The sequence below is a fragment of the Hyla sarda genome, chromosome 5 (assembly GCF_029499605.1).
Source record: "Hyla sarda isolate aHylSar1 chromosome 5, aHylSar1.hap1, whole genome shotgun sequence".
NCBI lineage: Eukaryota > Metazoa > Chordata > Amphibia > Anura > Hylidae > Hyla > Hyla sarda.
Genome location: NC_079193.1, coordinates 235,258,172 through 235,283,167, shown reverse-complemented (window position 1 = coordinate 235,283,167; position 24,996 = coordinate 235,258,172). Strand labels below are relative to the sequence as shown.

General features: G+C 44.6%; 1 protein-coding gene across 1 annotated transcript in view; it reads left to right on the top strand.

Annotated features, from left to right (window-relative positions):
* Positions 1-24,996, top strand: part of LOC130273881 (cytidine monophosphate-N-acetylneuraminic acid hydroxylase-like) — a 190,304-nt gene that overhangs the window by 66,087 nt on the left and 99,221 nt on the right. Inside the window, exons 6-7 of the mRNA XM_056521325.1 lie at positions 646-727; positions 7,358-7,495. Of these exons, the coding sequence (XP_056377300.1) occupies positions 646-727; positions 7,358-7,495 (220 nt within the window). The remainder of the gene's footprint in view (positions 1-645; positions 728-7,357; positions 7,496-24,996) is intronic.

The window sequence follows — 24,996 nt, the reverse complement described above, 5'->3', positions numbered from 1 at the left end:
CTAACCCGTCCTCCTATCCCGTCCTCCTATCTCGACCTTCTATCCCATCCTCTTTCTTGACCTGCTATCCCATCCTCCTATCCCGGCCTCATATCCCGTCCTCCTATCCCGTCCTCCTATCCCGTCCTCCTCTCTCCCCCTCCTATCTCCACCTCCTATCCTGTCCTCATATCCCGTCCTCCTATCCTGACCTTCTAACTCGACCTCCTATCTTGACCTCCTATCCTGACCTCCTATCCCGACCATCCCGTCCTCCTATCTTGACCTCCTATCTCGACCTCCTATCCCGACCTCCTATCCCGTCCTCATATCCCAAACTGTAATATGTGTACCAGATATTGAAATATCTCCAGCCGTACGGAAGTTATGTGAAAACATACATTTCCCATTGATTTGCATGGGACTTTAAACAAAAACCCTGACCCTCACAAATGGGGGTAGTTAAGGGTTGAATTAACTATCCTATATTTTAAGTGGACATATAAGTAACATGTGTGCCAAGCTTCATGTTAATCTTTAGCCGTTTGGACGTGATGCTGGAACATACACACACACACACATACATACACACGTTGCGTTATATATATATATATGATGATATATTGTAATAGACACTTTCATATCCACTTTATTTTTTTTCTTTAGGTCAATGAACATCTCCGATTTATGATTCTGATGGATGGAGTTCACCCTGAAATGGACACATGCATTATTGTAGAATACAAAGGTAATTAAATACAGGGATCATTTATAATAACTTAGATTGTCTTATACTGTCTTTGTTTAAGATAGTGCTGGTGGGTGGCTATTTTGTGAATATTTTTCACTAATAATGAACAGAGAGAGAGAGAGAAATAAAGAGAGAAAAGGTGTGGCGTTTGATGACTGCACCTGGTCATCTCATTAGGCTGATGAAGTTCAACCAGGTGAACTGATGACACTTATAAGTGGGTTGGGGGTCAGCTCACATTATGTGCATTTATGATGCATTTTTCCTTCAAAGTGTGTTTTTAGAGAAATTGTGCCATCAGCAAAATTAATTTGGCCTATAACCACAATCTGGGACGTGCACAGACTTTTTTGGGGCAGGGGCTCAAGTGAAAAAAGGGCACTATTCATAATTATTTAAAAAAAATGTAGCTTTTTGTACCAATTGTACTTTGTAATGACGTCTCTCATTTTATCATGAAATCTATGGTAACACACAATAAAAAAATAAAAAAGGGCAAAATTTCGGGGGCTACACAGTGCCCTATCTGGTAAAAATGACAGGTTATCTTTATTTTGTAGATCCATACAATGAAATGATACCCAATTTATATAGGTTTTGTTTTATTTTACTTTTAAAAAAAATTATGGGGAAGATTTATAAAGCTATTTAGAAGACTTTGAAAGTTAATTTCCCCTGCTCTGCCCGCCCCTGGATGTCGGGGCAGAGCGGGGGAAGATGGCGGCGATGATGCGGGGGCCGTGGATGCGGCGGGGACCGGCGGCAGTTACCTACGATCACGGCGCGGGATCAGAGGCCGGCGGCAGGCAAGTGCATGCAGCGGATGCGGCGGTGTCAGATGCAGCAGTGAAGATCGCCGTAAAGTGATCTTCACTGATGCTTCTGGGAGTTTCAAAACTACAATTCCCAGCATGCCCAGACAGCCTTTCGCTGTCGTGGGATGCTAGGAGTTGTAGTTTGGCAACATCTGCAGGGTCACAGTTTGGAGACCACTGTGCAGTAGTCTCCAAACTGTGTCCTTCCAGATGTTGCAAAACTACAACTCTCAGCATCCCACGACAGCCAAAGGCAGAAAATGTTTCCCAACCAGTGTGCCTTCAGATGTTGCAGAACTACAACTCTCAGCATGCCTGGGCAGTCTGGGCATGCTTGGAGTTGAAGTTTTGCAACATCTGGAGGGCTACAGTTTGGAGACCACTACAAAGTGGTCTCCAAACTGTTCTCCTCTAGATGTTGCGTAACTACAACTCCCAACATGCCCTTCTGCTGTGTGGGCATGCTGGGAGTTGTAGTATTGCAACAACTGGAGGCCCACTGGTTGGGAAACATTGTCTGACAGACCATGCATGCTGGGAGTTGTAGTTTTGCAATAGCTGGAGGAACATGGGTATGGAAACACTGAGTTAGGAAACAGACAGTGGTGCGGAAACCCTGCGGTAGTCTGTTACCTAACTCGGTGTTTCCCAATCCCAACCAGTGTGCCTCTAGCTGTTGCATAACTACAACTCCCAGTATGCACGGTCTGTCAGTGCATGCTGGGAGTTGTAGTTTTGCCCCCCACGTGAATGAACAGGGCACATTCACATGGGCGGGGGTTTACAGCAAGTTTCCCACTTCAAGTTTGAGATGCGGCAAATTATTCGCTGCAGCAGGAAACTCACTGTAAACCCCATATGAATGTACCCTATAAACACTACATATACACTACAGCCTTGCACTCTGGTCCCCCCCCCCCCCCCCCCCCCAATAAAAAATTTAAAACATATTGTACGGCATGTTTTTCCACATCGAAGCCTCCAGATGCAAAATAACAACTCCCAGTATTGCCGGACAGCCATTGACTGTCCAGGCATGTTGGGAGTTTTGCAATAGCTGGAGGCACCCTGTTTGGGGAAAACTGACATACAGTATTTGTGGTAACGTAAATTGTAACGCTTGCAACCGAGTACACCCCTATGAAAATCCCTGATTTAGGGCTCAAATGTGCATGGCGCTCTCTCACTTCAGAGCCCTGTCGTATTTCAAGGCAACAGCTTATGGCCACACATGGTGTATCTCCGTACTTGGGAGAAATTGCGGTACAAATTTTTGGTGGCTTTTATCTTCTTTTGCCCCTTATAAAAAGGTAACATTTTATTTTTTACACTAACATGCTGGTTTTGCCCCATACTTTTCATTTTCAGAAGAGGTAAAAGGAAAAAAAGACCACCAAAATTTGTAACACAATTTCTCGCAAGTACGGAAATACCCCCATACGTAAAATACTCTGCGGGCGCACAACATGGCTCAGGAGTGAGAGAATGCACTATGTACATTTGAGGCCTAAACTGGTGATTTTCACAGGGGTGGCTGCTGGTTACAGTGGTTCTGACATAAGCGCAAACAAATAAATACCCACATGTGACTCCATTTCGGAAACTACACCCCTCATGTAACGTAGCAAGGGGTGCAGTGAGCATTTACGGCCCACAGGTGACTGACAGATTTTTGGAACAGTGGTCCGTGGAAATGAAAAATGTAATTTTTCATTTGCACAGCCAGCCCACTGTTACAAAGATCTGTCAAACGCCAGTGGGGTGTAAATGCTCACTGCACCCCTTGTTACATTCCTTGAGTGGTGCAGTTTCCCAAATAGTGTGCCATGTGGGGTGTTTTTCGCTGTTCTGGCACCATGGGGGCTTCCTAAATGAGACATGCCCCGCAAAAACCATTTAAGCAGAATTCGCTTTCCAAAAGCCCAATGTCGCTCCTTTCCTTCTGAGCCCTCTAGTGCACCTGCAGATCACTTTACATCCACATATGATATATTTCCTTACTCGAAAGAAATGGGGTTTCAAATTGTGGGGGACATTTTCACGTATTACAACTTGTGAAAATGAAAAATTTGGGGTAACATCAGCATTTTACTGAAAAAAATTAAAAAATTTCATTTTCACGTCAAACTTTATTGAAAATTTGTCAAACACCTGTGGGGTGTTAAGGCTCACTTTACCACTTGTTATGTTCCTTGTGAGGTGTAGTATCCCAAATAGTATGCCATGTGGGGTGTTTTTTGCTGTTCTGGCACCATAGGGGCTTCCTAAATGCGACATGCCCTGCATAAACCATTTCAGCGAAATTCGCTCTCCAAAATCTCATTGTCGCTCCTTCTCTTCTGAGCCCTCTTGTGCGCCCACAAAGCACTTTACATCCACATATGAGGTACGTTCTACAAGAACATGTTAGTGTAAAAAATGAAGATTTTGAATTTTCGCCTCCACTTTGCTGCTATTCCTGTGAAACAACTAAAGGGTTAACAAACTTTCTGAGGGGTGCAGTTTTCATAATGAGGTCCATTATGGGGTATTTCTAATGTAAATACCCTCAAATTCACTTCAACACTGAACTGGTCCCTGAAAATTTCAGATTTTGAAATTTACTTGAAAAATTAGAAAATTGCTGCTTAATTTTGAAGCCCTCTGATGTCTTCAAAAAGTCAACATAAAGTAGATATATTGTATATGTGAATCAATATATCATTTATTTTGTATGTCTATTTTCCTTACAAGCAGAGAGCTTAAAAGTTATAAACATTTTAAAAATTTTCAAAAATTTTTTGAATTCAACACTAAGAAATAATGCAGGTATCAACGTAAATTTTAAACTAACATAAAGTAGAATAAGTCACGAAAAAACTATCTCGGAATCAAATTCATAAGTGCAAGCATCCCAGAGTTATTAATGCTTAAATTGACAGTGGTCAGAATTGCAAAAAATACTCTGGTCCTTAAGGACTCAGGGTTTTTCCGTTTTTGCACTTTCGTTTTTTCCTCCTTACCTTTTAAAAATCATAACCCTTTCAATTTTCCACCTAAAAATCCATATTATGGCTTATTTTTTGCGTCGCCAATTCTACTTTGCAGTGACATTAGTCATTTTACCCAAAAATGCACGGCGAAACGGAAAAAAAAATCATTGTGCGACAAAATCGAAGAAAAAATTCCATTTTGTAACTTTTGGGGGCTTACGTTTCTACGCAGTGCATATTTTGGTAAAAATTACACCTTATCATTATTCTGTAGATCCATACGGTTAAAATGATAGCATACTTATATAGGTTTGATTTTGTCGCACTTCTGGAAAAAATCATAACTACATGCAGGAAAATTTATGCATTTAAAAATGTCATCTTCTGACCCCTATAACTTTTTTATTTTTCCACGTACAGGGCGGTATGAGGACTCATTTTTTGCGCCGTGATCTGAAGTTTTTATCGGTATGATTTTTGTTTTGATCGGACTTTTTGATCACTTTTTATTCATTTTTTAATGGTATAAAAAGTGACCAAAATACGCTTTTTTGGACTTTGGAATTTTTTTGCGCGTACGCCATTGACCTTGCGGTTTAATTAATGATATATTTTTATAGTTCGGACATTTACGCACGCGGCGATACCACATATGTTTATTTATTTATTTTTTTTTACACTGTTTTATTTTTTTTATGGGAAAAGGGGGTGATTCAAACTTTTATTAGGGAAGGGGTTAAATGACCTTTATTAACACTTTTTTTTACATTTTTTTTGCAGTGTTATAGGTCCCATAGGAACCTATAACACTGCACACACTGATCTATTACACAGATCACAGGCGTGTATTAACACGCCTGTGATCAGTGTTATCGCCGCTTGACTGCTCCTGCCTGGATCTCAGGCACGGAGCAGTCATTCGCCGATCGGACACCGAGGAGGCAGGTAAGGGCCCTCCCGGTGTCTGGTCAGCTGTTCGGGACGCCGCAATTTCACCGCGGCGGTCCCGAACAGCCCGACTGAGCAGCCGGGTCACTTTCGCTTTAGAAGCGGCGGTCAGCTTTGACCGCCGCTTCTAAAGGGTTAATACCGCACATCGCCGCGATCGGCGATGTGTGGTATTAGCCGCGGGTCCCGGCCGTTGATGAGCGCCGGGACCAACGCGATATGATGCGGGATCGTGGCGCGATCCCGTTTCATATCGCGGGAGCCGGCGCAGGACGTAAATATACAACCTGCGTCGTTAAGGGGTTAAAGGGGTACTCCGCACCTAGACATCTTATCCCCTATCCAAAGGATAGGGGATAAGATGTCATATCGCCGGGGTCCCGCTGCTGGGGGCCCCCTGGGATCGCCGATCATTACTGCACAGAGCGAGTTTGCTCTGCATGTAATGATGGGCAATACAGGGGCCGGAGCATCGTTACGTCACGACTCCGCCCCTCGTGATGTCACGGCCCGCCCCCTCAATACAAGTCTATGGGAGGGGGCGTTGCGGTCGTCATGCCCCCTGCCATAGACTTGCATTAAGGGGGTGGGCCGTGATGTCACGAGGGGCGGAGCCATGATGTCTCACTGCTCCGTCCCCTGTATCGCCCATCATTACACACAGAGCGAACTCGCTCTGTGCAGTAATGATAGTGCGGAGCCGCAGCAGAGATCCCCAGCAGCGGGACTGTGGCAATCTGACATCTTATCCCCTATCCTTTGGATAGGGGATAAGATGTCTAGGGGCGGAGTACCCCTTTAAGGTCAAGATGGACTCGGTCCCCAAGGGGTTATGGCATTTCCATTTTTTAGCTTGCAGTGGTAACATATTTATAAAATGCGTATGTCGCGTAAAATGTCGCAAACCCCTCCAAAAATTCTCAACCCTAAGCCAGGTCAAACCTAACTTACAAAACTGCCTTTGGAGAGGACTTTTAAAAAGGTGCAACTGAAACTTTTTGTGCAGAAAAGTCGCAGAGGAGAGGAGGAATCATGCAAAATGGTAGTCTAAAGTGATTCATTGTTTTTTGCTTATGTGCACTAAATTTATGAAGGTCATGCAATTTTTTAAATTTTTTTTTTTTATAGATGTGGCACACATAAGGAAAAAACAAATAACTTGCCAAAAACAACCTTTATGAATCTCCTCCTATAACATTTTGTATGAAAATTATTATGCTTAAAATTGTCCTCTTCTGACCCCTAAAACGTTTTTATTTTTCCATATACGGATATGTATGAGGGTCATTTTTTGGCAGTGATCTGTGGTTTTTATTAGTACCATTATTGTTTGATGGGACTTTTTAATAAACTGTTATCAGAGGCACTTAACCTATAAGTCTACATACACGCCAGCCTGCTCACCACATATCTCCCTTATATTGCTTTAGTACACTTGTATAAGCCCCATTGCCCCTTTGCTAAGGCCAGACTTTACGCTAAGTGTACCTGTAGTACACATGCAACTAGATAAAGTTTATTCAACTTTGTGTTTTTTCTGCCCCCTCTAACATGTTTCACCACATAGCTGTGGCTTTGTCTGACATGGCAGGGGGTTGAATTCCATGTAGTCTATTGGAAAATTTAGGTATATACCCCTCCATATACTGGTCTTGATTAGGCTTTATAAAACTAGTGATCACATGACCGGCAGCCGGAATAAAACAATTTGCGCTGTACAACTAGGAAAGTGTGTGCATGATATGGGCAAAAAAACGAAAAAAACAGAGTGCTTCTTTGACCTCCCCCATTGTTTGATATTTTATGAATATACACCAAACAAAAAGACAGTATTCTGTACTACCTTTTTCAGTTACGAGTTTTGTAATACGTAATAACTTTTTAATCTGCAGGACATAAGATACTTAACACGGTAGACTGCACTAGGCCAAACGGAGGAAATCTCCCCACTGATGTTGCTGTAATGATGAGTGACTTTGCTGGAGGTGCATCTGGATTTCCAATGACATTCAGTGGTGGAAAGTTTACAGGTAAAATACAAACACTTTGAGGGAAATTTATTAACCTCTATGCTTGGGGCACATCAGGAAAAATCTAATTTTGTTTTGTGTAAACAACGTAACTTGTGGAAAATCAAGTGGGCTGGGCTACCTGCTGAGGAAAAGTGACTTTATGTGAAGGGGTCAAATTATAGAACAACAAAGGGAATACGTGTTTAGGCTGTGCTAAAATATAACTTTTAATATTTTTTGATTAAAAAATCACCAAAATAATATAATGTGCCTGCGCACCCCAAAAAGTTGAAAATAATATGTGTACAAAAGCGGTATATTCGCTAGCCCATTAGTCGGTCAGGTATTAACAACCCAGTACTGACAGGGCTAGTCTTACAATAATCAGTACTGTCTCACCAACCCAGTATGGGTCCTAAGTGAGTCAGTTATACTCAGAAAACCACCAACGCGTTTCTACCTCGATGTGTGATGAGGTGTCATCAGGGAGGTTTAATCACAGTAATACTTATTTATACCACAATTACTGCCCATCATGGGCATGCATAATGTTAATAAAATTCAGTAGCTACTACCTGTAAAGTAAAATTGGCAACACTCCATAAACAATATTTGTATATTGTGGCATATGGGGACGTGATCCCTCAACCTGTATGGAGAAAAATTGCACAAATCACAAACACCAATCTGTTGTAGCCACTTCTGTGCTTTTCAGGAGCGCCGTCATTGGACGGTTCTGTAGTGTGGACAGCGGGCGATGCACCAACCTGCATGTAGCGCAGGGAGCCGTTAACTACAGCTCTTACTGACTGGTATGGCGAGGTTCCGGCGTCAAGTGGGCTGGGCTACCTGCTGAGGAAAAGTGACTTTATGTGAAGGGGCAATTTATGTGTACTAGCACTGCTATAAGGCAAAAGTGATTTGACCTATAATCATGCTTGAGGTGTTTTATGAAGATTTAAAGTCTTCAGACTCTGTTCACAGGTCTGAGAGCTGCAAGGAGGAAATCTGGTATATAGTTCACAGGAAGACAGCTGACCCAGTGTGGTGGACCACCGGTGAATGGTGGGACCATGGGGGTAGCGGTGTAAGTGGTGGGGCCAGATGGTATTAACCCCTGGGGCAAGATGTTGTTAACCTCTAGTGTTCATGATGCCAGAGTGGTTTTTGGTACCGGAACCACACAAACTGTATCTCCGCTATCCCAATGGCTAGTAGTGAAAGAAGAGTCCACAACCAGTTATGGTTTAACAGAGGCTTTACTGAGTTCAGACAGATGGATTTATCTTCACAGCTAGGCCAGATTCCCAGAGAGGTGGCCAGGAACCCAGAAGGACCTTGCAGCTTGCTGGGACTTTTAGTTATTGTAATAGACTTTAGGTAATTATCTTGAGGCTTGACTATATGCCAGACTTGACTATTTGTAGTGACAGCAGACATATACTTTTGACTTATTGGAATGACCTGTAGCTTTGTGGCCTTCCAGATGCTTGTCACTGGTACTGAGATCTCTGATGGTTGCTGCGCTCAGTAAGGTAGCGTAAGAGCTAAGAGAAGAGCATGAATTGTAATGACTGCCCCTTTATATAGTGGGGGGCTGGACTAAAGCCCATTGGTCAAGCTGCGCATCATAAGTTAAGCTGGTGCTCTGGAAGAACATGTGACAACAAATCATGTGACTGCATAACATAACATGTGACAGATTTACACAGGTCCTTGAGACCTCCCACAGGTCCTCTGCACTACCTATATATAAAGATACTATCTAGGCATTAAAGTGATATACCCAACATTCTGGAAACAACAGGGGGAGACCATGCAGGGGCCTAAGGGTAGTGCAGGACCATGTCCTGTACTGGGACATCACAAACCCCCCTACTTAAAACAAGTTGTCCTTGCCGTAGATTCTGTCAATGTTGAGGAACAAAGTGGCCCCGGGGCCAGATGCAGTCCTGAGGCATTTTTGTACAAAAACGTCCATTTCAGGCTGGTGAAAAAACAGATAACATTAGAGTCTTTGAATAAATTGTCCATACACGCTCTGACTTTGGTTGAACAGGATTAGTGATGACACATAACTTTTCTTTAAGGACCTTTGACTATGCACTTACTGCCGTACATAACAGTTTATTAGACATATCTTGACATTTTGACTATGCATGACAATTGATTATACAGTCAGTGCCGTAAATGTTGGCACCCCTGAAATTTTTCAAGAAAATGAAGTATTTCTCACAGAAAAGGATTGCAGTAACACATGTTTTGCTTTATACATGTTTATTCCCTTTGTATGTATTGAAACTAAATCAAAAAAGGGAAAAAGCAAATTGGACATAATGTCACACCAAACATCAAAAATGGGCTGGACAAAATTATTGGCACGCTTTCAACATTGTGGAAAAATAAGATTGTTTCAAGCATGTGATGCTCCTTTAAACTGACTTGGGGCAAGTAACAGGTTTGGGCAATATAAAAATCACACCTGAAAGCAGATAAAAAGGAGAGACGTTCACTTAGTCTTTGCATTGTGTGTCTGTGTGCCACACTAAGCATTGACAACAGAAAGAGGAGAAGAGAACTGTCTGAGGACTTGAGAACCAAAATTGTGGAAAAATATCAACAATATCAATTGTGGAAAAATATCTCAAGGTTACAAGTCCATCTCTAGAGATCTAGATTTGCCCTTGTCCACAGTGCGCAACATTATCAAGAAGTTTGCAACCCATGGCACTGTAGCTAATCTCCCTGGGTGTGGACGGAAGAGAAAAATTGATGAAAGGTGTCAATGCAGGATAGTCCGGATGGTGGATAAGCAGCCCCAAACAAGTTCCAAAGATATTCAAGCTGCCCTGCAGGCTCAGGGAGCATCAGTGTCAGCACGAACTATCTGTCCACATTTAAATGAAATGAAACGCTATGGCAGGTGACCCAGGAGGACCCCACTGCTGACACAGAGACATAAAAAAGCAAGACTACCTTTTGCCAAAATGAACTTAAAGAAGATATCCCATGCAGCAAAGAAAAAAAAATACCTAGCCATTCCATAGTATATTCACCTACCACCTCTCTGACATGTTTGTGATTTTTTTTCCGGCCCCCATTCACCGGCTATTCAGCTCATAAATTCCAGTTACTTCCTGGTTATGGTGGCTATGCCTGTGATCTCAAAGACTACATTTCCCTGCATGCACTGCTCACATGTCCTGCTCTCAGCTGCCTGAGCAGAGAGCTTGTTACCACCCCTAACTTATGTTAGCCACTCCCACATAACACTGAGCTCCAATCATAGCCCTATACAGCAGGGTGGCCACGAGGAAACAAAATGTAATCTCAGTGCTCAGAGAGAGGCGCCCTGGAGTTGAAGCTGCAGTTTTACACTGTAAAATCACTCCCTCCCCCTCCTGCTTTACACTGGCACAATCACCTCCCCCCTCCTCTGCCCTGCACTCCTCTCTCCCCAGTGCTCAGTGTGACAGGTCTATGCTGGCAGCTCCCTCCCCTCCCCCCTCTCCTCCGTTATCAGTGTAAAAACATTAGCAAGGAGAGGGGAGAGAACTATGATGTGAATCAGCCAACATATAGGTAGTGCTGCTCAGCCAATCACTGCAGAACAGAGGGAGGACAGTGTGAATATTCATCAGATGGGAGGGGCTAAGGCCGAGCTCAGGGAGCTCTCTGCAGCACAGGGGTTTTCTGGGTAATTGTCACGTCACGGCCCCTGGATGCTGCTGATAACAGCCTGAATAGGGGGTCGAAAGTCATGAAAACCTGGAACAGCTGAATTTCCTGTCAGACAGAAGAATGCAGAAAAAGCTTGTTTCTAAGCAGCATTGGTAATGGAAGTGATTTACAAACCTATATAACTTTACCTTCTGCACTAAAAGCTGAACAATTGTTTACTGTGAGACTTGTCCTTTAAGTAAGCCAAAATCCTTCTGGGAAAACGTCTTCCCAGATGAGACCAAGATGGAGCTTTTTGGTAAAGCCCATCATTCTACTGTTTACCGAAAATGGAATGAGACCTGCAAAGAAAAGAACACAGTACCTATAGTGAAATATGGTGGAGGTTCAATGATGTTTTGGGGTTGTTCTGCTGCCTCTGGCACTGGGTGCCTTGAATGTGTGCACAGCATTATGAAATCTGAGGATTACCAACAGATTTTGGTTCGCACTGTACAGACCAGTGTCAGAAAGCTGGGTTTGCGTTCGAGATCTTGGGTCTTCCAGCAGGACAATGACCCCAAACATACATCAAAAAGCACCCAGAAAGGGATGGCAACAAAGCTCTGGAGAGTTCTAAAGTGCAGCAATGAGTAAAGATCTAAATCCCATTGAACACCTGTGGAGAGATCTTAAAATTACTGTTGGGAAAAGGTGCCTTCCAATAAGAGAGACCTGGAGCAGTTTGCAAAGGAAGAGTGGTCCAACATTCCGGCTGAGAGGTGTAAGAAGCTTATTGATGGTTATAGGAAGCCACTGATTTCAGTTATTTTTTCCAAAGGGTGTGCAACCAAATATTAAGTTAAGGGTCCCAATCATTTTGTCCAGCCCATTTTTGGAATTTGGTGTGACATTATGTCTAATTAGCTTTTTTCCTCCCTTTTTTGGTTTAGTTCCAATACACACAAAGGAAATAAACATGTGTATAGCAAAACATGTGTTACTGCAATCCTTTTCTGTGAGAAATACTTAATTTTCTAGAAAAATTTCAGGGGTGGCAACATTTACGGCCATGACTGTACATAACACCTTTGACTATGTACACAACATACTATGCATGACTAGACTATATACTAGACATTGTACACATGACTAGACTTATGACTAAGAATTACACATTGGGGGATTGGGTTGCCTGAGGCTCTCTGCCCAATGCCTTGGCTACTGGGGTCCCTTGGCATTTAAAACACATCTCCCCAGAACACTATTTTTAGTTTATTCTAGACATATTTATGCTAGACAACTGACACAGGTAACACTTTGAAATTTCTGTTACCTAGTATTGACTACGTGCATGAACTTAGTATCAGGAGTACTTTCTGGCCAGGAAAGTACCCTGTGCAGGAACATAATAATACATGACATTATATACATTTGACATACGACAACATGTAGACTGTGAAATTTTGAGTGTTACAGTACTACTGTATGTGACTGAGGTATATACTACTTATGTGTACTTTTTATGTGTACATTATGTGTACTGTTTATGTGTACTTTAGTCTTTGTATCTGGTGGGTATCTGCCCTTGCGTGGACCCTTGGGACCTACGCAGAACCATCTATTGGGACTTAGGAACAGCAACCTCTTCAGGAGCTCTTGGCTTAGCTGGACTTGCGACAGGTTCCCCATTTTCAGCCGGCGAAGTAGGTGGTAATTCTGGATAGGGTACTGTGGTCACTGTATAGGGCTCCGTTTCCCAGATATAGTCCAGTTTGTGAGTTCTCGGGAACTTCCACAGCCAGACCTTGTCACCTATTTCGAGGGGTTTGACGGAGGAATCACGGTTGTAGTCTTGTTGCTTCTTCTGTTGAGCCTCACCCATCTTTCTGTTGAAAATCTCTTTTGCTTCTTGGATTCTTCTTTGATGGTTGAGACCCATTCCATAAAAGCTTGCAGAGGTTATTGAATGGAGCTTGTAGTCCAAATGTGCAATCTTTTGGTAGTTGACCATGTCAGCCCATCATCAAATAGAATGAAGTGTATCCAGTGGAACAGTGCACTGGGTTGTTATAAATCTCCAAGAGCTCGGGTAACAGCTCGGGCCACTTTTCATGCCTGGACACAGATGCTGCTCGCAGCATGTGAATGAAGACTTGATTGATTCTCTCACAGAGCTCATTTCCCTTGAGAGTGATAGGCAGTTGTCCTGAGTTTCTTGCAGGCATGAAGTTGACACAGCTCTTGGAAGAGTTGGGCCTCAAAGGCCGTTCCTCCGTCAGTGAGGAAAGACTCTTGACATCCGAGGATTTATACCCAATGCGAGTAGAACATCTGGGCTGTTGTTTTGGCGGTAAGATCTTTGTCTGGTACAACTACAACCCACTTGGAGTAATGATCCACCATGGTATGAGCATAAGATTACCCAGACCGGGTAGGAGACAACTTGACATGGTCTAGCGTGACCAACTGGTTAGGCTTTTCACTCTAGCTGGAATGGAGGGATGCTCTGGCATCCTCACACCCATTCTTGGTTGACGTTGCAGACGGCACACTCACTGCACCATTTCTCAATGTCGCTCCGCATCCCAATCCAGTAAAACCGTCGCCTGACAGTGGCTTCTGTCTTGTCGACTACGAAGTGTCCCGACTGATCATGGTAGGCATTGAGAACCATCACCGCGTCGCTTCGAGGAACCAGGATCTGATTAAGTCGTTCACCTGAAACCAGATCCAAAGAGTTTCGGTATAACAGTCCCTTGTGCATGAACAGTCGCTTTCTTTGTCACCACAGCCACTTCAACTCGTAGTCACTCTGAGCCCGACGTAGACAGGTTGGTACCTTTTTCATTAGAAGGTAGTCCAACAGATCCCCCATGACTCGACTTTCGTCCTGCAGAGTCCTCCAGGTGTACAAATCTTCCTGGACTTTCTTGGACCTAGATTCGCCCTCTTCGAGGGTAGTTACAGTATTCTGACTCATGAATCTCTGGTAGAATAGGGGTATCTCCATGTCTTCCCACTCATCTCCGACAAGTTGTTCCTCACCGGGGGCCATCCTAGATAGTACATCAGCGTTGACATCGGACTTGCCGCTTCTGTACTTGATGGTGAAGTCATAATTGGCTAACCTTGAAACCCACCACTGCTCAATGGCACCCAGTTTGGCTGTGTTCAGGTGGGCCAACGGATTTTTATCCGTATAGACAGTGAATGGTGTGGCAGCCAGGTAATCTTTAAAGGGGTATTCCAGGAATTGTTTTTATTTGACTATGCTACAGGAGCTGTAAAGTTAGTGTTGTTCATAATATAGTGTCTGTACCTGTGTGTGACGGTTTTCTCACAATTCTTCTGTGATTTTCACCCAATATTTATTTTTACCAGCAAACAAAATGACTGTTGTATCAGATTTTTCCCAGCTTGCAATGCGGCCGAGACCTGACTCACTAGTCAGTTGATGACAGGGAGCCTGTCTGCTTCAATGAGTGGAGGGATCACTTGGTGGGAGAGAGATCAATCTGCAACAGCTGTGGGCACACTGATTTCAAACCACACTGATTTGGTGGATGGATGGATGCAGCTCATTTATGTTTCAATGGGTGTTTTGGCTGAGGGAGGAAGATGGAATTGTGGGATTTGTAGTAAAAAAAAGAAAAGTCAAACAGGAAATACCAGTTCACAAACAGCTAGTCACAGTGTTATGGTAATCTCACAACGTGGCCATTTAGCCCCAAGACAAGAGCAGATCCTTCCTAAGCATGTCCATTACTGTCTGCCAGGCACATACTAATATTAGGACTTCTTTCACTGTGTGCGGAGTAGGCCAGCTGTTAACAATTTCCACCTTGTCGGGATTAAGCTGGACTCCCTCAGTGCTGACAACATGACCTAGGTAGTGTACCTGAGGTTTGAGCAGATGGCACTTGGACGGCTTGATCTTCAATCCATGTTTGATCAATACTTGGAAGACGTCTGACAGATGACCAAGGTGCTCTTGATAGGACTTAGAGTACACGATGACATCCTCAAGGTACAGGAGGAAACTCTGGAAGTTTAAATGGCCCAAGCATCGCTCCATCAGCCGTTGGAAGGTAGCAGAGGCATTGTACATCCCGAACGGCATGCTCTTGAACTCGAGCAGTCCCATAGGAGTCACGAAGGCTGTTTTATTTCGGTCTTCCACAGCCATAGGCACTTGCCAATACCCACTGGTTAAGTCCAAGGTGGAGAAGTACGCTGCCAACCCAAGGGCGGTGAGTGATTCCTCGATTCTTGTAAGAGGATAAGCATCCTTATGGGCGATGTCATTCAGTTTCATATAGTCTACACAGAAACAGAAAGGGTTCCATCCTTCTTTTTGACCAAAACAAGGAACGCTGCCCAGGGACTCTGACTTTCCTGAATTACATTGACATCCTTCATGTCGACTAACATCTTCTTGACGGTTTGGTACATGTCTGGTGTGACCGGACGGTGTCTCTCTTTGATAGGTGGGTTGTCGCCTATCAAAATCCGATGCTGGATCATGGACGTACGTCCAAAGTCTGTAGAATGCTTACTGAAGGCTTTGTGATGCCTCTTTGCGACAATGATAACCCCGTTGACTTGGAGTGGTTTCGTCTCCCACTAAAAGTTGCGCACACCAGGGTTCGGGGGGACTTTCTACGGAACCTGGGGTCACTTGGGCTGCACTTTGCGTTCTGATAAAATATCACCTGGCTCCAGAAGATACAACTGGGCCACTGGAGTGTACTTTGGTAGGATGGTAGCCACACTTGACTAGCAGATTGACTAGCCGAACTGGAACTTTCCCATCAATAACGGTGACTAGACTCCTTGCTGCTCGAACTAGTGAATGATCTTCCAACTGGATAGGCTCCAACAGGGCTTGATAGTCCTTGTTTCTCACTCTGGGACTGGCATGGCACCACAGGATTGTCTCTGTGTTAGGTTGTAAGGTCCCCAACCTGATGTCTTGAATCCATACTTTGCAAACTTCTCTTTATCGATTGGCAAACTTCTGCTCCGTTTGGAGAACCTTTAAGTGGTGCTGTGCAGCCCACTGGCCTGAGGGGGACATGTATGGGAGAGAGGCATGCAAATCTACTATGTCAGTAAAACAATGTTTCACGATTTTCATCCCCCAATACGAATTCTGCAGACCCCTTATCAGACACATCAGTTACAATCACTCCCTGTCCTTTAAGCACATGTTTCCCCACTTGAATAGTGGTCTCCCAATATCCATGCCAAGGTATTGGTTTCCCGTTACCTGCCACTACCTTGACATCAACATCGTCAGGTTCACACAACAGATTAACATTCCAATACTTGTAAAACATGTCTTTAGATAGTGGACACTTGTGACCCTGTATCTATCAATGCCTCCAATTGTACACCTTTTACAACAATATTTACATAGGGGCAGGAGGCAACATAAAGGGACAGTCCTGACTTAGGGCATTCTGGAGTTGTGAATCTATCTGTTTTCCTGGGAACCGGTCCTTGACCCCAGGGGGAATTCCGTTTAAACCCCAGCAGTGCATTGTCCAGTGTCCAGACTTGTTACAGTGGGTGCAGAAAGGTCTATTACTCCCAGAATACCTAGAGGGTGAAGGAGCACTGTAACTGGGATTATATGGGGCAGCAGTAGAGTGGATATCTCCAAGCAAGGATTACTCACAGGAGAGTGGAGCAGGCTGGGTGGCGAGCTCCTGGATAACCTTAGTCATTTGCCCAAGGTCTTGTTTAATGCTTTGTAAGTCTGAATCCGTAGTAACTGACATGGTTGCTTGGACTGTGGTCGGGACAGTTCATTTGAATGGGTCCGCAGACAGGCCGCAAATGTGACACTATTGCGGACTGTCTGTGGACCCATTTAAATCAATGGTAGCATAACTCGCAGCAGGATTCCTGCAGCGGAAATCCTGCTGCTAGTAATAGCATGTGAATGCACCCTTAGACTCAGTCACGGATTCAAGCACTTGAATAGCCAGTCTTTTAAAAGCGGGGAGGGACAGCCTGGGGTTCTGAACTGCTAGCATTCTCAACTGAGCTTTGTACCACTTACTATGAGCCCCATCGATAAACCTGTCCATTAACACCTTGTTGCCTTGCTCAGGCGTGATACCATCTATTTCTTGAATAGTCTCTAGGGCATTCTGTAAGGCTACGGCATAAGCTCTTAGAGTCTCCCCTGGTTTCTGTCACCTTTCATACAGCCTGAGACGTACCTCTGACGGAGAATGCGACTCAAATACCTGGTACAGCCCTTCAAAGATCTGCTCTACACTCGCCTTCTCGGAGGCAGGCCAGGTGCGGACCTCTTCAAATGCTGGTCCTTGTAGCTGTCCTGTGAGCAGCAGCACCTATTGATTAGGAGGGAGAGAGTAAAAGACAAACAATCTCTGGATCTTCTCTTTGAAATCCCTCAGGGTGAAGGGGTCTCCGTTGTAGGTAGGGAGGACAGGTTTCCCCATGAATATCGGTGCAGATACTGGAACATTAGGACTGTTGACGTTGACTGTAGGCAGGACTGTCAAGATCCTCCTGCCTTCTGGGGCAGGTGATGACCTTGCTGCTGGAGAGCTGAGTTCTTACATTCTGTTGACTTTTTGAGTGCGCTGTCACTCTAAGATGATTTGCGCACGCTGTCTCTTTGAGAAGAATTGGGTGTGCTGTCTCTTTAAAATTCCTGCCATTAGACTGTAGCGAGTGCCTACTGCCTTTTTGGACACCGAGGGGTTAATGTTAGTTGCCACCGGTGCCAGAGAATTATTGCAGCAAATTGTTGGTTTATGTAGAGTCTGCGCTTCAGCGGGCACCTGCCGGTATTCTGTAAAGCCAGATGCAGCTGCCGGAACCTTCTCTATGGCTGCGCCCAGGGAACTTCCTGTTTAGTCCGGTTGGCAAATTCTTCCCCTGTGCAACATAGGGCGGGTTCTTTGTTCTGACTCGCACACTGAAGAGGCGTCACCGCTGGGGACTGACTGGACGGAGCTGCGACATACACTTTTGACTTACTGGAATGACTGTAGCTTTGTGGCCTTCCAGATGCAGGTCACCGGTACTGAGATCTCTTGTGGTTGATATGCTCAATAAGGTAGCATAAAAGCTAAGAGAAGAGCTTGAATTGTAATGGCCGCCCCTTTATACAGAGCGGGGCTGAACTAAAGCCCATTGGTCAAGCTGCGGGTCATAGGTTAAGCTGGTGCTCTCTGGGAGAACATGTGACAACAAATCATGTGACTGCATAACATAACATGTGACAGACATACACAGGTCCTTGAGACCTCCCACAGGTCCTCGGTACTACCTATACATAAAGATATTGTCTAGGCATTAAAGTGATATTCTGGAAGCAACATTCTGGAAGCAACAGGGGGAGACCATGCAGGGGAGCCCCCATGTCACTAAGGGTCTAAACCTGACAGGGCCTAAAGGTAGTGCAGGACCATGTCCTGTACTGGGACATCACACCAGGATATGACTTCCACATTAAAGGAGTATTCCAGGCCAAAACTTTTTTTTTTTTTTATATCAACTGGCTCCGGAGACTTAAACAGATTTGTAAATTACTTCTATTAAAAAATGTTAATCCTTCCAATAGTTATTAGCTTCTGAAGTTGAGTTTTTGTTTTCTGTCTAACTGCTCTCTGATGACTCACGTCCCGGAAGCTGTGCAGTTCCTATGGGGATATTCTCCCATCATGCACAGCTCCCGGGACGTGACATCATCATTGAGCAGTTAGACAGAAAACTTCAGAAGCTAATAACTATTGGAAGGATTAAGATTTTTTAATAGAAGTAATTTACAAATCGGTTTAACTTTCCGGAGCCAGTTGATATATATATATATAAATAGAGAGGTTTTGCCTGGAATACCCCTTTAAGCGCTGTGATTTTCTGTCAAACTGGTGATCACATACCCAAGTTAAAATAATAAATGCATAGATGCTGCAGTGCTAGAATAAAATAAGTCCTTAAAAAGAGTGCAGGACAGGAGTCTAGGGTTTGGAGTTCTAGTGGCAGGAGAGACCAATGGGAAGATTGCAGCTTCAAAGTGCTCTTTAGGAGTCTATGTTGACATCAGTGTTTGGAGCTCTATTATGAAGTTCAGTTAGCTAAGTCTACTAAAATGGTGGGACTTTAGCAGAGAAAATGCATGTTTAACAGAGTAAAACAAAATCTACCTTTAATGGGCACTGTCAGATTAAAAATTGTTCTACTTTCAATGTTTATTGTTTTCAATGAAATGAGAAATAAAACTCACATAATAATAAACAAGAGACAGCTATATCAGCTATGAAAAGTAAATCGTTGACTTTTAGGAAGAAGGATAACATAAACAGCAAAAGCATCCCTGTGAAGAGAGAAGAACAAAACAGTATGCCTCAGTGAGTTTTAACCCTTTAAGGACCGAGCCCTTTTTCACCTTAAGGACCAGAGCATTTTTTGCAATTCTGACCACTGTCACTTTAAACATTAATAACTCTGGAATGCTTTTAGTTATCATTCTGATTCCGAGATAGTTTTTTCATGACATAATCTACTTTAACTTAGTGGTAAAATTTTATGGTAACTTGCATCCTTTCTTGGTGAAAAATCCCCAAATTTGATGAAAAATATGAAAATTTTGCATTTTTCTAACTTTGAAGCTCTCTGCTTGTAAGGAAAATGGATATTCAAAATAATTTTTTTGGGTTCACATATACAATATGTCTACTTTATGTTTGCATCATAAAATTTATGAGTTTTTACTTTTGGAAGACACCAGAGGGCTTCAAAGTTCAGCAGCAATTTTGAAATTTTTCACAAAATTTTCAAACTCGCAATTTTTCATGGACCAGTTCAGGTTTGAAGTGGATTTGAAGGGTCTTCATATTATAAATACCCCATAAAAGACCCCATTATAAAAACTACTGCCCCCAAAGTATTCAAAATGACATTCAGTAAGTGTATTAACCCTTTAGGTGTTTCACAGGAATAGCAGCAAAGTGAAGGAGAAAATTCAAAATCTTCATTTTTTACATTCGCATGTTCTTGTAGACCCAATTTTTTTATTTTTGCAAGGGGTAAAAAGGAGAAAATTTTTACTTGTATTTGAAACCCAATTTCTCTCGAGTAAGCACATATCTCATATGTCTATGTTAATTGTTCAGTGGGCGCAGTAGAGGGCTCAGAAAGGAAGGAGCGACAAATGGTTTTTGGGGGGCATGTCAACTTTAGGAAGCCCCTATGGTGCCAGGAAAGCAAAAAAAAAACATGGCATACCATTTTGGAAACTAGACCCCTCAGGAAACGTAACAAGGGGTAAAGTGAACCTTAATACCCTACAGGTGTTTCCCGACTTTTGCATATGTAAAAAAAATATATTTTTTTTACCTAAAATGCTTGGTTTCCCAAAATTTTTACATTTTTAAAAAGGGTAATAGCAGAAAACACCCCCCTAAATTTGAAGCCCAATTTCTCCCGATTCAGAAAACACCCCATATGGGGGTGAAAATTGCTCTGCTGGCACACTACAGGTCTCAGAAGAGAAGGAGTCACATTTGACTTTTTGAAAGCAAATTTTGCTCTGGGGGCATGCCACATTTAGGAAGCCCCTATGGTGCCAGAACAGCAAAAAAAAACACATGGCATACCATTTTGGAAACTAGACCCCTCGGGGAACGTAACAAGGGGTAATGTGAACCTTAATACCCTACAGGTGTTTCACGACTTTTGCATATGTAAAAAAAAATTTTTTTTTTTACCTAATATGCTTGGTTTCCCAAAATTTTTACATTTTTAAAAAGGGTAATAGCAGAAAACACCCCCCTAAATTTGAAGCCCAATTTCTCCCGATTCAGAAAACACCCCATATGGAGGTGAAAAGTGCTCTGCTGGCACACTACAGGTCTCAGAAGAGAAGGAGTCACATTTGGCTTTTTGAAAGCAAATTTTGCTCTGGGGGCATGCCGCATTTAGGAAGCCCCTATGGTGCCAGGACAGCAAAAAAAACAAAAAAAAAAAACACATGGCATACCATTTTGGAAACTAGACCCCTCGGGGAACGTAACAAGGGGTTAAGTGAACCTTTATACCCCACAGGTGTTTCATGACTTTTGTATATGTACAAAAAAAATTATTTTTTTCACCTAAGGGTAATAGCAGAAAATACCCCCCAAAATTTGAAGCCCAATTTCTCCCGAGTACGGCGATACCCCATATGTGGCCCTAAACTGTTGCCTTGAAATACGACAGGGCTCCAAAGTGAGAGCGCCATGCATTTGAGGCCTAAATTAGGGACTTGCATAGGGGTGGACATAGGGGTATTCTACGCCAGTGATTCCCAAACAGGGGGCCTCCAGCTGTTGTAAAACTCCCAGCATGCCTAGACAGTCAGTGGCTATCTGGCAATACTGGGAGTAGTTGTTTTGCAACAGCTGGAGGCTCCGTTCTGGAAAAAGTGGCGTACCAGACGTTTGTCATTTTTATTGGGGAGGGGGGTTGTGTAGGGGTATGTGTATATGTAGTGTTTTTTTACTTTTTATTTTATTTTGTATTAGTGTAGTGTAGTGTTTTTAGGGTACAGTCGCACGGGCGGGGGTTCACAGTAGTTTCTCGCTGGCAGCTGGAGCTGCAGCAGAAAATTTGCCGCAGCTCAAACTTGCAGCCGGATACTTACTGTAATCATCCGCCCATGTGAGTGTACCCTGTACGTTCACATTGGGGGGGGGGGAACATCCAGCTGTTGCAAAACTACAACTCCCAGCATGTACGGTCTATCAGTGCATGCTGGGAGTTGTAGTTTTGCAAAAGCTGGAGACACACAGGTTGTGAAACACCGAGTTTGGTAACAAACTCAGTGTTTTGCAACCAGTGTGCCTTCAGCTGTTGCAAAAGCTACAACCCCCAGCATGTACGAACAGTGGAAGGGCATGCTGGGTCTTGTAGTTATGCAACAGCCGGAGGCATACTACATTGGCTGGGGATGCTGGGGATTGTAGTTATGCAACAGCTGGAAACACACTGGTTTGCTACTTAACTCAGTGTCCCTTCAGCTGTTGCAAAACTACAACTCTCAGCAGTCACCGACAGCCAACGGGCATGCTGGGAGTTGTAGTTATGCAACCACCAGATGCACCACTACAACTCCCAGCATGCACTTTAGCTGATTGTGCAAGCTGGGAGTTGTAGTTATACAACAGCTGAAGGTACACTTTTCCATAGAAAGAATGTGCCTCCAGCTGTTGCAAAACTACAAGTCCCAGCATGCCCATAAGGGCATGCTGGGAGTTGTGTGGGTCTGCCTCCTGCTGTTGCATAACTACAGCTCCCAGCACGCCCTTTTTGCATGCTGGGAGATGTTGCTAAGCAACAGCAGGAGGCTGTCACTCACCTCCTGCTGCTGCTCCATCGCAGGACAGTCCCTTGCCGCCGCCGTCGCTCCTGGGGCCCCGATCCCAACAGGGACGCCGGGGATCGGGGTCCCCAGCACCCGGGGTCTTCTGCCCGCACCCGCTCACGTCCTCCAGAAGAGGGGTGGAGCGGGTTGCGGGAGTGACACCTGCAGCAGGCGCCCTGACGAATCAGGGCGATCGTGAGGTGGCACCAGTGCCACCTCACCCCTGCTGGCTCTGGCTGTTACTGGCCCCGATCAGCCAGTAATTCCGGGTCATCGGGTCACTGGAGACCCGATTGACCCGGAATCCGCCGCAGATCGCTGGACTGAATTGTCCAGCGATCTGCGGCAATCGCCGACATGGGGGGACATAATGACCCCCCTGGGTGATATGCCGGGATGCCTGCTGAACGATTTCAGCAGGCATCTGGCCCCGGCTCCCCTCCGGCTAGCGGCGGGGGCCGGAAATGCTCAGGGCGTATCCATACGCCCTCGGTCCTTAAGGACTTGGAAACGGGGGCGTATGGATACACCCTATGTCCTTAAGGGGTTAAACATGTATTTATCTGCTCAAGTATCTTGTAGTGAACAGTCATAGTATGTGTGCCAAACCAAAAGAATTACCGTATATACTCGAGTATAAGCCGACCCGAGTATAAGCCGAGACCCCTAATTTCAACCCAAAATCCCAGGAAAAGTTATTGACTCGAGTATAAGCCTAGGGTGGGAAATACCTCATCCCCCCCTGTCATCATCCAGACCCGTCATTAACATCCTCATCATCATCCCCTTGTCATCATCCCACACATCCCCCCTTCATCATCCTCTTATCATCCCACACATCCCCCCTTCATCATCCCCTTATCATCCCACACATCCCCCCTTCATCATCCCCTTGTCATCATCCCACACATCCCCCCTTCATCATCCCCTTATCATCCCGCACATCCCCCCTTCATCATCCCCTTATCATCCCACACATCCCCCCCTTCATCATCCCCTTGTCATCATCCCACACATCCCCCCTTCATCATCCCCTTATCATCCCACACCCCCCCTTCATCATCCCCACCCCCCTTCATCATCCCCACACCCCCCCTTCATCATCCTCTTCTCATCATTCGCCCTCAGTGGTCTTCAACCTGCGGACCTCCAGAGGTTTCAAAACTACAACTCCCAGCAAGCCCGGGCAGCCATCGGCTGTCCGGGCTTGCTGGGAGTTGTAGTTTTGAAACCTCCGGAGGTCCGCAGGTTGAAGACCACTGCGGCCTTCAACATCATCCAGCCCCCTCTCACCCCCTTTAGTTCTGAGTACTCACCTCCGCTCGGCGCTGGTCCGGTCCTGCAGGGCTGTCCGGTGAGGAGGTGGTCCGGTGAGGAGGTGGTCCGGGCTGCTATCTTCACCGGGGGCGCCTCTTCTCCGCGCTTCCGGGCCGGAATAGAGGCGTTGCCTTGACAATGACGCAGAATTACGTTGGCAATGAACGCACCTCTGCGTCGTTGTCACGGCAACGTGACTATTCTGAGGCCGGGCCCGAAGCGCTTAGAAGAGGCCTCCCCGGTGAAGATAGCAGCCCGGAACACTATCCCACCGGACCACCTCCTCACCGGACAGTCCTGCAGGACCGGACCAGCGCCGAGCGGAGGTGAGTACTCAGAACTAAAGGGGGTGAGAGGGGGCTGGATGATGTTGAAGGCCGCAGTGGTCTTCAACCTGCGGACCTCCGGAGGTTTCAAAACTACAACTCCCAGCAAGCCCGGACAGCCGATGGCTGCCCGGGCTTGCTGGGAGTTGTAGTTTTGAAACCTCTGGAGGTCCGCAGGTTGAAGACCACTGCGGGTGGGGGAGTTCACTCGAGTATAAGCCGAGGGGGGTGTTTTCAGCACGAAAAATCGTGCTGAAAAACTCGGCCTATACTCGAGTATATACGGTAGCCAGAGTGTTGATAAAGATGGCATCGTTGAAAGGGAAGTGAATTACAGCATGGTATGGTTGGCCTATAATCTTTACGCATATAGGGAACATTACATTTCAATTCAGTAAGATGAGGAGTACCATGGCTTCTATCTAGTGGGAAACTTTTTTGTATTGCCTGAACCTCTAGCTAGTATTTTTTCGAAAGAATAAGCAGTATTCCGTTTTGAAATGACTAAATCTATAGATGGAATTTCCGCCGTTTTTCCAATTGCTTGTTAGTATATTTTTTTATAATACTAAACAATTCACGGTTTGCTGGGGGAATATTTTGTATGCCTGGGAACAATAAAATTAGTTGAGGCACCCAATCTATGGGGCTGTGGAGATAAAGGTGGAGATTTATCAAAACCTGTGAAGAGGAAAAGTTTCCCAGTTGCCCATGGCAACCAATCAGTTTTCTTCTTTCATTTTTAACAAGGCCTCTGCAAAATGATAGAAGCAATCTGATTGGTTGCTATGGGCAACTGGGCAACTTATCCTCTGCACAGGTATTGA